At 41.2% G+C, this 15,910-nt stretch overlaps 2 protein-coding genes and 2 long non-coding RNA genes across 7 annotated transcripts; 2 read left to right on the top strand and 2 right to left on the bottom strand.

Annotated features, from left to right (window-relative positions):
* The first annotated feature begins 690 nt into the window (after positions 1 to 690).
* On the top strand, positions 691 to 3,542 carry LOC106675384 (uncharacterized). Of its 2 annotated transcripts, XM_076887398.1 has the most exons (3): positions 691 to 807; positions 2,021 to 2,065; positions 2,158 to 3,542. In XM_076887398.1, exons 2-3 carry the CDS (start codon positions 2,026 to 2,028, stop codon positions 2,904 to 2,906), a joined length of 789 nt encoding a protein of 262 aa, XP_076743513.1. In that variant the 5' UTR covers positions 691 to 807; positions 2,021 to 2,025; the 3' UTR covers positions 2,907 to 3,542. The 2 variants fall into 2 exon arrangements, with proteins under 2 accessions (XP_076743513.1, XP_076743514.1); XM_076887399.1 differs by lacking the exon at positions 691 to 807 and having other exon boundaries at positions 1,873 to 2,065.
* A 1,774-nt stretch (positions 3,543 to 5,316) lies between these two features.
* Positions 5,317 to 5,971, bottom strand: LOC112431365 (uncharacterized). The gene is made up of 3 exons (XR_013099986.1): positions 5,867 to 5,971; positions 5,550 to 5,683; positions 5,317 to 5,395 (listed from the first exon to the last, which is right to left on the bottom strand). It is a non-coding gene; the product is annotated as an uncharacterized LOC112431365 (long non-coding RNA).
* A 3,113-nt stretch (positions 5,972 to 9,084) lies between these two features.
* LOC143419825 (uncharacterized) lies at positions 9,085 to 12,604 on the top strand. 2 transcript variants are annotated; one of them, XM_076887396.1, is made up of 3 exons: positions 9,085 to 9,189; positions 10,406 to 10,450; positions 10,543 to 12,604. In XM_076887396.1, the coding sequence occupies exons 2-3, from the start codon at positions 10,411 to 10,413 to the stop codon at positions 11,295 to 11,297; spliced, it is 795 nt and encodes a 264-aa protein (XP_076743511.1). In that variant the 5' UTR covers positions 9,085 to 9,189; positions 10,406 to 10,410; the 3' UTR covers positions 11,298 to 12,604. The 2 variants fall into 2 exon arrangements, with proteins under 2 accessions (XP_076743511.1, XP_076743512.1); XM_076887397.1 differs by lacking the exon at positions 9,085 to 9,189 and having other exon boundaries at positions 10,105 to 10,450.
* LOC143419826 (uncharacterized) lies at positions 12,440 to 14,363 on the bottom strand. Of its 2 annotated transcripts, none has more exons than XR_013099845.1 (4): positions 14,259 to 14,363; positions 13,923 to 14,044; positions 13,695 to 13,786; positions 12,440 to 12,527 (listed from the first exon to the last, which is right to left on the bottom strand). It is a non-coding gene; the product is annotated as an uncharacterized LOC143419826 (long non-coding RNA). The 2 variants fall into 2 exon arrangements; XR_013099844.1 differs by having other exon boundaries at positions 13,942 to 14,044.
* Positions 14,364 to 15,910: the final 1,547 nt, after the last annotated feature.

The raw sequence follows: 15,910 nt of genomic DNA, 5'->3' as shown, positions 1-15,910 counted from the left end.
CAAACAACAACAATACAAGACACACAAAAAACCAGGTAGAAGTCCCAGGACCATGACATGCAGGTGGTTACATATGGTTAAAATGATTCAAATGCACTAAGTATGCATGTTTTTCATATCAATACAGTCCATAACTTGATTACTGTCTGTAGCCCACATGATTAAACACTTTAGTTACATAAAACATGTGAGTTTAGATTTTATCTACTGTATAGCCTGTATAGTAAATTAATATGTAGCCCAATAAGTATAAAATCCAGAAAGCTACACAACATGGGGCGGTTCATTTACAAACACAGTTCTAACTTGAGTTTCACACAGTTTTTATTAGAAAACAATCAAATTGTTAAATGCTTCAAGTACACAAAATGTCAGAAATCTGCACCGTCATGAACAGAAATTTAAACCTAATTTTTCGTGATTTGTTGATTAACCCTCCGAGGTCTAAATCCCACGTTGTGCACATCAACATCACAGATTTGTACAAATAAAATTTATAACAAAGACATGTTAAATATTAAGCACTGGAAACAGCTTGTTGTTTTGTTGCCATAGCGTTTTGTTTTGTCTCCATTTAAAAGATATCAAAATCTGAGCAAACAACTTGATGTCAAAAGAATCTCTGCACATTCCGCAGTCTTTGCTGCTAAAGTGACATCACAGCATTTAAGCATGTTTGAATGAAAACATCAGCATATGAACACAAAACTGAAGAGACACTGCAACCGAATGAAAGCAGACCACTATTTAGTGACATTTGGACGTTTCCCTGAGGATTAACTGCTGTGTAATCTACCAAGAACTAAAGTAAGCTCAAATTTCAGTTTATAAACTCAAGATCATTTACTTAAATATATAAAGCCTGATTTCCCTGCTTGCCAGGACAGTATTTATGTACTTTACATTGTGCAAGACTAGACTATATTTTCCATCATAGAGAGGATGATGTGGATCTATTATTCAGGAAAACAAATGAAGACTTAACTATTTGTCAGCTGATGTAATATTTGACAAATGATAGATAAATTAGAAAATGTTCTTAATCATATCTTAGAGTGACAGAAGCTCTTTTTAACACGATTATTTCTCAGATTATTTTGTTCATTTAGGAAAATAGAGAAGACGTAAGTTTTGTTCTCAAACAAACTATTAGAATTTCTGAGAAACTGAGCCTACGTGCACATGTACACGGCTATTTTTGAAAGCGCAGCTTTGTCTCTGCATTTGGGCCTTTCGTCCACACCTAAACAGCAGATTGAGTCACTGAAAGGTGAGATTTTTAAAAAGCACGTTTTTGTGTTCAGGTGTGGACGAGGAAAACGGACATTTACTCAGGCAATGTCAAAAGTGTGCGCCGCTGTTGAAGTCACGCTGTGGCCACGTTATTGTTTACATGAGATCAATTTCTACAATGGCAGATGTAGACAACATACTGTGTCTGTTAATCTTAGTATCTGCAGTTTTTACACGCTTACATCAGACGTGGATTCTACATTCAACACAGACGCTCTCCCAACCCAAATCCTGACGTCGGTTTGGAAGAAATGTAATTTTAAAAAATGACATTTATGTATGCTGTATGCATTTAGTCCATTCCAAAGTTGTGAGTCTGTCTTTAGTTATTAACATTTGAAACGATGAAGGCACGTGAAAGTAACACAAAATTAGCTGCTTTTCCAGAAAAAGACAAAAACTTCTCAGAAGTACGTAAGGTTTTATGAGGTTTTCCCACCCAGGCTTCTAGACTTCTGATTGGCCAACATTTCTACACGGTTAAGATTTGGCGTGTTCTTGACAGCGTTTCACTTTGTTTTTAGTGTTTAGATGTGGAAGGAGATATTTTTTCAAAACTGCACATGTGGACTGGATTTTTTTTTTTTAAACGAAAAAGGAAAATTGTCCGTTTTCAAACATAGCCGTGTACGTTTGGACGCAGCCTAAAGTCATCACAAAAAAAGCAAATTCTCTGAACATTCTGGGTTGAGGTTTAGTGATCATTGTTGTTTTGTGTTCCTTGTAGTCAAAATGAGTGCAAGTGGAGACGGACCACAAAATAACCAAAACGGTAAGCACATGTACTCAGTCTTGAAATTGATGAAAAACAGATTTTCAGCAGATAGTTATGGATGTTAATTAAAAGATTTAATGATCTTGCAGGCCAACAGGTTAACCCACGAATGTTGGCAAATGGAGATCAGGAACCTGCTAATGGCTTCCTGAACAGACTGTATCGCGCTCTCCATGAATATTGTTGCTATCTAGATGAGCTAATAGCTTCAGTACTGGCACAATATGACAATTACCTTTACGGGGACGAAGACGATGACGATGACGACGATGACGACGACGACGATGATGACGATGACGACGACGACGACGACAACGACGATGACGACGACGACGACAACGACAACGACAACGACGATGACGACAACGATGACGACAATGACGGCGGCGACGGCGACGGCAACGATGACGATGACGATGACGACGACGACGATGTTCAAAATATTCATGTGAGGGACAATAATGCCAATGGTGACAACGATGAACAGCACGGGGATGCTGTGGTTGTGATCATTTTCAATGTTGGTGGCATTGAAAATGAGGAGGCATTTGAAGGTCGCATGGATGTTCGCCAGTACATCCCAGAAGAGGACCCTCAGCCAGGTGTTTCCAGGAAGAGGTCTAGAGAGAGGGATGAAGAAGATTTAGGAGCAAACAAAAGAATGAGATGGAGCGATGATGACTCTGAAGTATTTGAAGATGCGCACGAAGAGCTTGAACACGAAACTGGAGGCTCGAGGAAGCGTTCCCGAGAGGATTTTGAGCAAGAAGAGGAATACTTGCCTGTGTGCAAACTTCAGAGGTGTTCAATTGAGTCGACCAGCAGCAATGAAGACTAAGACTACTTCGACGGGTTTTTTCAGTATCCTTTCAGTAATCTGATGGCCTACTCAGGTGATCCTGAATCCTCTATGCTGCAATAAGCTGGGCATACACTGTGCTGCGATTTTTCAGTCGCGTTATTCGGCTCCTGATCAAACTGTAGGATTGACTCGCAGGGGTGAGAAGTTTGATCAAGGCCAAACTCGGGACGATCCCCAAAACGATCGCACGACTGAAAAATCGGCTCAAAATGGGCCAAAAATCGCACAGTGTATGCCCAGCATTAGGCTGCCGGGGGATTCCCATGATGCACTGGGTGTTTCTTCTTCACCCACTATGTTTAATAGACCTCTCTGCACTGAATGGTACTTGTTATTAACCTCTGTCTCTGTTCCATGTCTTTATACTATTTTCCTTGCCCCTCCCCAACCGGTCGCAGCAGATGGCCGCCCCTCCCTGAGCCTGGTTCTGCTGGAGGTTTCTTCCTGTTAAAAGGGAGTTTTTCCTTCCCACTGTCGCCAAAGTGCTTGCTCATAGGGGGTCATATGATTGTTGGGGTTTTCTTTGTAAGTATATCTTACAATATAAAGCGCCTTCAGGTGACTGTTGCTGTCATTTGGCGCTCTTTAAATAAAATTGAATTGAAAATTAAATAGATGTCACTGTGATGATTTCTTCCCTGCATAGAAAGCTTAGACCCAAATGCAGATTCAATGCACATGGTTAAACTATTTATGAGACTTTAGAGAGGGAATGGAGAACGTGGCTCGAGCTAGGAGTGTCAGCAGACAGCAGGAACCAGAGGAAAAGCTATCGAGAGACTGAACACCTGGCTCCTGATGGGAACAATCCAACGGGAATTCTGCAACAGAGGGAGAAGAAGTTGCTGGACGGGTAAGGGAGTTTGAGGGTAGGATGAGTACGTTGGCAGAGGAGACCTAAACACAGGGAAAACAAGGTTAAACACAGGGAAGGAGCACGCCAGAACTGGAGCAGAGGGGAAGCCTAGTTACCACTGGAGATGGCAGAACAAACTGGCGAGGAGTAGCAGGCAGCGCTGGTTTAAGAAGCCCTCCTGCTGATTGTTTGCAGATGAGGCCCAGGTGAGATGCTGGAAACTCCACCTCTGAAGTGTGGACACAGTATCCCCATTCCAAGTGGAAAAGCCCCTCAGACACTTCCATGGTGCATGACAAGAAGGATGAGAAAGCATTCATGGTCCATCCATCCGTCCGTCAGCGTAATGCCTAAAAGTTTATTCAGATGTAAATGTATTACATTTTTAAATAAAGATCATCAGTGTTTTTAATGACGCTGCATTTCATTCACGTGTCTCTATTGGACAGTGTTGTAGAAGTTACAGAAGACAGGAATCAGTTCCAGCTTGGCCTGACATTTGATCACTAGTGATGTGTGATACCACTGATTTCCTTTCCGATCCCATACCAAGTAAAATTCAGGGTGGTATCGACGATACTGCTCCGATACTTTGTACAAAAACTTTACTCTTTTATTGTATCTCAAATTATAGCGTCATAATCATTACAGGACATCAGATTACTTGTTCTTATCACTTAATAATGCAGAATTCATCATATAGAAATCAAAAACCTGAAGTTGTGCACTATGTGAACACCTTGCCTGCCTGCAGCACTAAAGGACTCCCTGAGAGACGTCTGTCTCACCCTAGCAGCACCCGTCCTTCTCCTCCTCTTCAGTTTGCCTCAACATAAGCTCGTCATATTCTGTGATATGATTTACTTTGAGGTGTTTGACAAGGTTAGTGGTGTTGCCACAACACCTCACTTTCTTGCCACATGTATCGCAAACCACGTCTGGGCTGTTTGTGGATGTAAAATACGTGCGCACATGACTCCAGTTACGCTCAGCCATTGTTGTGAGTGCGCACGCCACAGGCTGCCACACATTTATACAGCCGTATTTCACACATGACTATAAAAGGCGGAAGAGGGAGTAGTTCTTTCCAATGTAGACAATCTGAATGATAGTTTCTTTCCACTGTGTTCCTGTTAATGAAAAACTACAATTTACCCCAAAATGATTCAAATATCGATATTTTAATGTGGAAACCTTCTGTTTCCACATCTGGACTTTCTGTTGCTGCCCACGCGGGTGAAACTTTCTTTGAAGTGGCTCATTGAAGTTGTAATTGATAATCAATTCCCACACAATGAGAGAATCCAATCAATTTGTTTATCAGGGGAAAGGTGTGATTTCTTAGGACACTGGAGCCTAACATTAACTGGTTTAAAATTAGCTTATTTCCATAAGAAGAAAAACATACTGAGAAAGAGATCACCAAAATATACATGTACAAATGTGAAATAGTCATATGTAGTGTGAAAGAGCTATTTGACATCTTTAAATTCAAAGTAATGTATAAATCCACTTACATAAAACATGAAAAGGCGGCGCAGCGATGCCCATCTCAGCCAGTGTATGATGGTGGGGCAAGATGGCAGCTTCCACAACATGACGCCAGCTCCTATGTATTTTTAGTAGATAAATGATACGTTTATGTATCAATTTGTTGGAAGATGTAATTACACCTTAATTATGTAATTAGAAGCAAAAATGATTTTTTTTTAATCAAATCACCTCAAAAAATTACTGTACTTACTTTCTAAATCATTCTTTACCTCTGAAAGGGGTGGCTGTGGCTCAGGAGGTGGAGCAGGTCATCTACTAATCAGATGGTTTTTGGGTCGATCCCTGGCTGCTCCAGACTGCATGCTAACTGTCCTTGGGCAAGACATTAACCCCAAGTCACTCTCTGATGCATTCATCAGAGTATGAATGTGTGTGAATGTTAGGTAGAAAGCACAGAAAAAGGGCTTCTATGAACAGGTGTGAATGAGGCAACCTGTATAGAGCGCTTTGAATGTTCAGGTAGAGTAGAAAAGCACTGTAAAAATTTCTCTGTGTTGATTTCTTTTGGACCTCAAACATTACTCACCTTGTTGCAGGTTTCTTTATTAATGCTGAAAACCCAGAATGGAAACTGACCTTACTGCTTCCTTCCTTTCCAAACTATTGCGGCTCCTCCAACCAACGGCCGCGGCAGGCTAAACATGAGGACACAGATGACGTGCAACAGTAAATGGTAAATGGCCTGTATTTGTATAGCGCTTTTCTAGTCCCTAAGGACCCCAAAGCGCTTTACACAACCTGTCATCCACCCATTCACACACACATTCACACACTGGTGATGGCAAGCTACAATGTAGCCACAGCCACCCTGGGGCACACTGACAGAGGCGAGGCTGCCGGACACTGGCACCACCGGGCCCTCTGACCACCACCAGGCGGCAACGGGTGAAGTGTCTTGCCCAAGGACACAACGACCGAGACTGTCCAAGCCGGGGCTCGAACCGGCAACCTTCCGATTACAAGGCGAACTCCCAACTCTTGAGCCACGATCGCCCCATGAGATACACCTCTGTACTATTTGCTACTTTTATTCCACATACAACTGTCCACTGTACAAATCGGCACACGGCCTCAAACCATTAAACAAATGCACAGACTGCACAAATAACTGCACCATTTACTATGCCAAATTTCAACATTGGCCTATTGCATAACTTAGTGCAGAAGTATACATAAACCAAAAGATGCATCAAAATGATTCAAGCTGCGCTCAAGCTGCAGTCAACAGAAGGTTTCGCCTCATGCTCACCCTACCTTTCTGCTCATTAACATCAGGTGCCGTGAACAGGTGAGTGCAACCACATTTATCACACCCATTAAATCCTTTTATCTCATTGTGTTTGAATAATTGTAATTCCTTCTACTGGGATCTCAGCCAGAAGTCCATCTTTCACCTCCAGCTCATTTAAATCTCAGCTGCCAGACTTATAACAAATTCAAAGAAATAAATCATCATTCTCCTCCTCACAACCTTTTGGGTATACGATACATGGGTACAAGCCTTGTTACAGATTTGGTCACTTTTTATGAACCAAGTCACTGCCTGCATTCTGCACATCAGACACTCTTAGCTGTCCGTGCAGCCTGGCTCAATGCAAAAAGAAAACAAACCGTTTCATGTTTTAACTCTTTGAACTTTTCTTTTGAGTTTTTAACTAAGATTTTATTGTGTTCTTTAACACACTTTGTAACTGTTTTGAAAGTGCTAGGCAAATTAACTGTTAACTATTACTGTTATTATTGTTATTGACAGTCTGGAGCTTTGGCAGTATGGAAGGTGGATGCGAGAGGGAGACTTCATGGAAACCACCTTTTTCTTTCCCATCACCATATTCCTGAATGTTTCCAAATGCATAGGTTAAAAATAAAAAACTCGTTGCTTTTTTAAAAATTCTGCAACACTCAGAAATCCTAGCAGCTGGCACCACCAATGGACGCATAGCAATGTGGAGGATGGTGGTGCAGTCGGGTAGCAGTAGACACTAAGCCCCAGTGGAAACTGCAGACACCAACAGAAATTGGAGGAAATGTCACTCAGCTACAGGTAATGTCTTGACCAGCATTAGTACATTACTTTCGTTTGGTTTAATTACACTTTTATTTTAACTGGAGATTGACAGTAACAACACTGTTTTTCTTTGAGCCAAAATTTCATTGAAGGAAATTTCAATGCAGCTTTGATGCTGGATGGAGACAGCAACGCATTTTAAAACCCTGACTTGGACTGTGGGAATCAAGTCTTTACAATATGCACACACACACACACACACACACACACACACACACACACACACACACACACACACACACACACACACACACACACACACACCAGCCTGACCAATAAGAGCCAAGAGTTGCAGTGATAGGCAGGCTGAACCAGCAAATAGCCAGAAACAACTGGTCAGTGCAGCACCGCCTCAGGTACCACATACAGATTTTAACTGGCTTCTGACTTTGTGTGGTGTGGAGTATGCTAGATTTTATATAAATATGGATGAGATTAGCTGGGGATGAACAAAATCTCCTTCAGCAACTATTAAATAGCCAGAAGGGGCCAGACAGTCAATATATTAATTCAGCGTTCCTACAGAACAGACCGTAAAGCATTCCCAAAAAGTCAAAACAATTATTTTAGCAGCTGATTTCTGTACTTAAAAAAACCCCAAACAAACATTTATTATAGCTCTATTATGTAGGTAATGTAGGAGACGTGGACACAAATACACAGAGGGTTAACGAGGGAAGTGGGAGCACACGGGGAACACAGGCGACACTGATAATCATAACGAGACACGGCAGGAGTAACACAACACTGACGGGAGACTCAAAGTAAAACAGGAAGCACACAGAGACGCAGACCAGATTGGAAGAGAACACAGACATAGCGGGCTGGGAAAACATGGAATAAAACACAAGGAGGAGAAACGAGGCATGGGGGCTGGCAGATACACAGAGGGGGCACACAGGGGGTAAAGTCACGAGGGGAAATCAAATAAGCAACATCTTAACAGAACAACCGAGGGACCCTAAAGCTGACATCAAACAACAACAATACAAGACACACAAAAAACCAGGTAGAAGTCCCAGGACCATGACATGCAGGTGGTTACATATGGTTAAAATGATTCAAATGCACTAAGTATGCATGTTTTTCATATCAATATAGTCCATAACTTGATTACTGTCTGTAGCCCACATGATTAAACACTTTAGTTACATAAAACATGTGAGGTTAGATTTTATCTACTGTATAGCCTGTATAGTAAATTAATATGTAGCCCAATAAGTATAAAATCCAGAAAGCTACACAACATGGGACGGTTCATTTACAAACACAGTTCTAACTTGAGTTTCACACAGTTTTTATTAGAAAACAATCAAATTGTTAAATGCTTCAAGTACACAAAATGTCAGAAATCTGCACCGTCATGAACAGAAATTTAAACCTAATTTTTCGTGATTTGTTGATTAACCCTCCGAGGTCTAAATCCCACGTTGTGCACATCAACATCACAGATTTGTACAAATAAAATTTATAACAAAGACATGTTAAATATTAAGCACTGGAAACAGCTTGTTGTTTTGTTGCCATAGCGTTTTGTTTTGTCTCCATTTAAAAGATATCAAAATCTGAGCAAACAACTTGATGTCAAAAGAATCTCTGCACATTCCGCAGTCTTTGCTGCTAAAGTGACATCACAGCATTTAAGCATGTTTGAATGAAAACATCAGCATATGAACACAAAACTGAAGAGACACTGCAACCGAATGAAAGCAGACCACTATTTAGTGACATTTGGACGTTTCCCTGAGGATTAACTGCTGTGTAATCTACCAAGAACTAAAGTAAGCTCAAATTTCAGTTTATAAACTCAAGATCATTTACTTAAATATATAAAGCCTGATTTCCCTGCTTGCCAGGACAGTATTTATGTACTTTACATTGTGCAAGACTAGACTATATTTTCCATCATAGAGAGGATGATGTGGATCTATTATTCAGGAAAACAAATGAAGACTTAACTATTTGTCAGCTGATGTAATATTTGACAAATGATACATAAATTAGAAAATGTTCTTAATCATATCTTAGAGTGACAGAAGCTCTTTTTAACACGATTATTTCTCAGATTATTTTGTTCATTTAGGAAAATAGAGAAGACGTAAGTTTTGTTCTCAAACAAACTATTAGAATTTCTGAGAAACTGAGCCTACGTGCACATGTACACGGCTATTTTTGAAAGCGCAGCTTTGTCTCTGCATTTGGGCCTTTCGTCCACACCTAAACAGCAGATTGAGTCACTGAAAGGTGAGATTTTTAAAAAGCACGTTTTTGTGTTCAGGTGTGGACGAGGAAAACGGACATTTACTCAGGCAATGTCAAAAGTGTGCGCCGCTGTTGAAGTCACGCTGTGGCCACGTTATTGTTTACATGAGATCAATTTCTACAATGGCAGATGTAGACAACATACTGTGTCTGTTAATCTTAGTATCTGCAGTTTTTACACGCTTACATCAGACGTGGATTCTACATTCAACACAGACGCTCTCCCAACCCAAATCCTGACGTCGGTTTGGAAGAAATGTAATTTAAAAAAATGACATTTATGTATGCTGTATGCATTTAGTCCATTCCAAAGTTGTGAGTCTGTCTTTAGTTATTAACATTTGAAACGATGAAGGCACGTGAAAGTAACACAAAATTAGCTGCTTTTCCAGAAAAAGACAAAAACTTCTCAGAAGTACGTAAGGTTTTATGAGGTTTTCCCACCCAGGCTTCTAGACTTCTGATTGGCCAACATTTCTACACGGTTAAGATTTGGCGTGTTCTTGACAGCGTTTCACTTTGTTTTTAGTGTTTAGATGTGGAAGGAGATATTTTTTCAAAACTGCACATGTGGACTGGATTTTTATTTTTTTTTAAACGAAAAAGGAAAAACGTCCGTTTTCAAACATAGCCGTGTACGTTTGGACGCAGCCTAAAGTCATCACAAAAAAAGCAAATTCTCTGAACATTCTGGGTTGAGGTTTAGTGATCATTGTTGTTTTGTGTTCCTTGTAGTCAAAATGAGTGCAAGTGGAGACGGACCACAAAATAACCAAAACGGTAAGCACATGTACTCAGTCTTGAAATTGATGAAAAACAGATTTTCAGCAGATAGTTATGGATGTTAATTAAAAGATTTAATGATCTTGCAGGCCAACAGGTTAACCCACGAATGTTGGCAAATGGAGATCAGGAACCTGCTAATGGCTTCCTGAACAGACTGTATCGCGCTCTCCATGATTATTGTTGCTATCTAGATGAGCTAATAGCTTCAGTACTGGCACAATATGACAATTACCTTTACGGGGACGAAGACGATGACGATGACGACGATGACGACGACGACGATGACGACGATGACGACGACGACGACGACGACGACGACGACAACGACGATGACGACGACGACGACAACGACAACGACGATGACGACAACGATGACGACAATGACGGCGGCGACGGCGACGGCAACGATGACGATGACGATGACGATGACGACGATGTTCAAAATATTCATGTGAGGGACAATAATGCCAATGGTGACAACGATGAACAGCACGGGGATGCTGTGGTTGTGATCATTTTCAATGTTGGTGGCATTGAAAATGAGGAGGCATTTGAAGGCCGCATGGATGTTCGCCAGTACATCCCAGAAGAGGACCCTCAGCCAGGTGTTTCCAGGAAGAGGTCTAGAGAGAGGGATGAAGAAGATTTAGGAGCAAACAAAAGAATGAGATGGAGCGATGATGACTCTGAAGTATTTGAAGATGCGCACGAAGAGCTTGAACATGAAACTGGAGGCTCGAGGAAGCGTTCCCGAGAGGATTTTGAGCAAGAAGAGGAATACTTGCCTGTGTGCAAACTTCAGAGGTGTTCAATTGAGTCGACCAGCAGCAATGAAGACTAAGACTACTTCGACGGGTTTTTTCAGTATCCTTTCAGTAATCTGATGGCCTACTCAGGTGATCCTGAATCCTCTATGCTGCAATAAGCTGGGCATACACTGTGCTGCGATTTTTCAGTCGCGTTATTCGGCTCCTGATCAAACTGTAGGATTGACTCGCAGGGGTGAGAAGTTTGATCAAGGCCAAACTCGGGACGATCCCCAAAACGATCGCACGACTGAAAAATCGGCTCAAAATGGGCCAAAAATCGCACAGTGTATGCCCAGCATTAGGCTGCCGGGGGATTCCCATGATGCACTGGGTGTTTCTTCTTCACCCACTATGTTTAATAGACCTCTCTGCACTGAATGGTACTTGTTATTAACCTCTGTCTCTGTTCCATGTCTTTATACTATTTTCCTTGCCCCTCCCCAACCGGTCGCAGCAGATGGCCGCCCCTCCCTGAGCCTGGTTCTGCTGGAGGTTTCTTCCTGTTAAAAGGGAGTTTTTCCTTCCCACTGTCGCCAAAGTGCTTGCTCATAGGGGGTCATATGATTGTTGGGGTTTTCTTTGTAAGTATATCTTACAATATAAAGCGCCTTCAGGTGACTGTTGCTGTCATTTGGCGCTCTTTAAATAAAATTGAATTGAAAATTAAATAGATGTCACTGTGATGATTTCTTCCCTGCATAGAAAGCTTAGACCCAAATGCAGATTCAATGCACATGGTTAAACTATTTATGAGACTTTAGAGAGGGAATGGAGAACGTGGCTCGAGCTAGGAGTGTCAGCAGACAGCAGGAACCAGAGGAAAAGCTATCGAGAGACTGAACACCTGGCTCCTGATGGGAACAATCCAACGGGAATTCTGCAACAGAGGGAGAAGAAGTTGCTGGACGGGTAAGGGAGTTTGAGGGTAGGATGAGTACGTTGGCAGAGGAGACCTAAACACAGGGAAAACAAGGTTAAACACAGGGAAGGAGCACGCCAGAACTGGAGCAGAGGGGAAGCCTAGTTACCACTGGAGATGGCAGAACAAACTGGCGAGGAGTAGCAGGCAGCGCTGGTTTAAGAAGCCCTCCTGCTGATTGTTTGCAGATGAGGCCCAGGTGAGATGCTGGAAACTCCACCTCTGAAGTGTGGACACAGTATCCCCATTCCAAGTGGAAAAGCCCCTCAGACACTTCCATGGTGCATGACAAGAAGGATGAGAAAGCATTCATGGTCCATCCATCCCTCCGTCAGCGTAATGCCTAAAAGTTTATTCAGATGTAAATGTATTACATTTTTAAATAAAGATCATCAGTGTTTTTAATGACGCTGCAGTTCATTCATGTGTCTCTATTGGACAGTGTTGTAGAAGTTACAGAAGACAGGAATCAGTTCCAGCTTGGCCTGACATTTGATCACTAGTGATGTGTGATACCACTGATTTCCTTTCCGATCCCATACCACGTAAAATTCAGGGTGGTATCGACGATACTGCTCCGATACTTTGTACAAAAACTTTACTCTTTTATTGTATCTCAAATTATAGCGTCATAATCATTACAGGACATCAGATTACTTGTTCTTATCACTTAATAATGCAGAATTCATCATATAGAAATCAAAAACCTGAAGTTGTGCACTATGTGAACACCTTGCCTGCCTGCAGCACTAAAGGACTCCCTGAGAGACGTCTGTCTCACCCTAGCAGCACCCGTCCTTCTCCTCCTCTTCAGTTTGCCTCAACATAAGCTCGTCATATTCTGTGATATGATTTACTTTGAGGTGTTTGACAAGGTTAGTGGTGTTGCCACAACACCTCACTTTCTTGCCACATGTATCGCAAACCACGTCTGGGCTGTTTGTGGATGTAAAATACGTGCGCACATGACTCCAGTTACGCTCAGCCATTGTTGTGAGTGCGCACGCCACAGGCTGCCACACATTTATACAGCCGTATTTCACACATGACTATAAAAGGCGGAAGAGGGAGTAGTTCTTTCCAATGTAGACAATCTGAATGATAGTTTCTTTCCACTGTGTTCCTGTTAATGAAAAACTACAATTTACCCCAAAATGATTCAAATATCAATATTTTAATGTGGAAACCTTCTGTTTCCACATCTGGACTTTCTGTTGCTGCCCACGCGGGTGAAACTTTCTTTGAAGTGGCTCATTGAAGTTGTAATTGATAATCAATTCCCACACAATGTGAGAATCCAATCAATTTGTTTATCAGGGGAAAGGTGTGATTTCTTAGGACACTGGAGCCTAACATTAACTGGTTTAAAATTAGCTTATTTCCATAAGAAGAAAAACATACTGAGAAAGAGATCACCAAAATATACATGTACAAATGTGAAATAGTCATATGTAGTGTGAAAGAGCTATTTGACATCTTTAAATTCAAAGTAATGTATAAATCCACTTACATAAAACATGAAAAGGCGGCGCAGCGATGCCCATCTCAGCCAGTGTATGATGGTGGGGCAAGATGGCAGCTTCCACAACATGACGCCAGCTCCTATGTATTTTTAGTAGATAAATGATACGTTTATGTATCAATTTGTTGGAAGATGTAATTACACCTTAATTATGTAATTAGAAGCAAAAATGATTTTTTTTTTAATCAAATCACCTCAAAAAATTACTGTACTTACTTTCTAAATCATTCTTTACCTCTGAAAGGGGTGGCTGTGGCTCAGGAGGTGGAGCAGGTCATCTACTAATCAGATGGTTTTTGGATCGATCCCTGGCTGCTCCAGACTGCATGCTAACTGTCCTTGGGCAAGACATTAACCCCAAGTCACTCTCTGATGCATTCATCAGAGTATGAATGTGTGTGAATGTTAGGTAGAAAGCACAGAAAAAGGGCTTCTATGAACAGGTGTGAATGAGGCAACCTGTATAGAGCGCTTTGAATGTTCAGGTAGAGTAGAAAAGCACTGTAAAAATTTCTCTGTGTTGATTTCTTTTGGACCTCAAACATTACTCACCTTGTTGCAGGTTTCTTTATTAATGCTGAAAACCCAGAATGGAAACTGACCTTACTGCTTCCTTCCTTTCCAAACTATTGCGGCTCCTCCAACCAACGGCCGCGGCAGGCTAAACATGAGGACACAGATGACGTGCAACAGTAAACACATGAGATACACCTCTGTACTATTTGCTACTTTTATTCCACATACAACTGTCCACTGTACAAATCGGCACACGGCCTCAAACCATTAAACAAATGCACAGACTGCACAAATAACTGCAACATTTACTATGCCAAATTTCAACATTGGCCTATTGCATAACTTAGTGCATAAGTATACATAAACCAAAAAATGCATCAAAATGATTCAAGCTGCAGTCAACAGAAGGTCTGCTGCATCTCAGACACCATCGCGCTGGCAGAAAGGGCGCCAGAGCCAGAGCAGCGGAGAGGCGAGCTGGAACAAACCATTTTGGGAGGGGGAGAGGTTATCTATCATATTGTTGCTAAAGTGTTACGTCTCAACCAAGTACTGTATGCTTTTCATATTTTTAGTAGTGTGTCACACAAACAGCTGAAGCACCTCCCGAAAATGGGCTAAAATCGCCCCTGGTTGAGATCATGTGACTGATCGGCCAGTTGAAGAATATTCCATTTCTTTGCCTTGAGAAACTCTTTGCATTTGCAGTTTGCTTTGGGGTGCTATCCATTTGCACTGTCAACTGCTGGCCGAGCAGTTTTGCAGCATTTGGCTGAATACGAGCTGAGAGCATAGCCCTGTACAGTCACATCATCAATAAACACTAGTGAACTGGTTCTATTAGCAGCAAACTCTAATCTGTCCTTGCTAATTGTTTGCACCTTGTAGTAAACCCTCTGTATTTCCATTCGTGAAGACATCTTGACTGTAGACCATGACAAATTACTTTTAGGTCTTTCAAAAAGGAGCACTATGCAAAAAATATATATTTTTTAAAATTTCTAATCAGTTAATGTAGGCTAGTACTTTTGTTAAACCCCTTGAATTAAAGTCTTCATTGTTTGATCTAAAATCCACTATGGTCGTGTGCAGAGGCAAAACTACTATAAAATGGGACATTATCCAAAAATGCAAAGGTGTAATTGTGTTTATTGTTATAATGGTTGATGCTCGTTAAACATTAACAGAGCTTCAAATTAGCACACTTGCAGGTAGTCCTTGCCAGCCAAAAGACGCTGGATGAGCTGATGGGCTGCATTAAGAAGAATATAGATAAAACCTAATAGACTATTTTGTGTGTTGAATCATGCAATGCAACTTGTAGGATCGAAGAATATTAATGTGTAGGTTGAAAATAGCATAATAGGCTACCTTTAAAACCAATGAAAGCCACCTCACTGATCAATTTAAAAAGCTTTTTAAAATATGAAATGTTTGCGAAATGACAACAGACAACAGTAAACATGCAAATGTCACACAGTTCAAGGCACTTTCGGTTTTGCAAGGTTATCTCGGCTAAACATTTTCGTAGAACTGACAATATTCATTTAGAATGAGTAAAGCCTGTGACAGCTTCATCAGAAATTAATACTCTTTGTGTCTGATTAGGCTTCTCTCAGTTTAGAATTAACTTCGACAACTGTCGGGTTTTTCCGTCGTTTCTCTTCGCTCCACCTCCTGTGCAGTCT

The sequence above is a fragment of the Maylandia zebra genome, linkage group LG8 (genome assembly GCF_041146795.1).
Source record: "Maylandia zebra isolate NMK-2024a linkage group LG8, Mzebra_GT3a, whole genome shotgun sequence".
In the NCBI taxonomy this organism is placed as follows: domain Eukaryota; kingdom Metazoa; phylum Chordata; class Actinopteri; order Cichliformes; family Cichlidae; genus Maylandia; species Maylandia zebra.
This window is presented reverse-complemented; position numbering and strand designations above follow the sequence as displayed.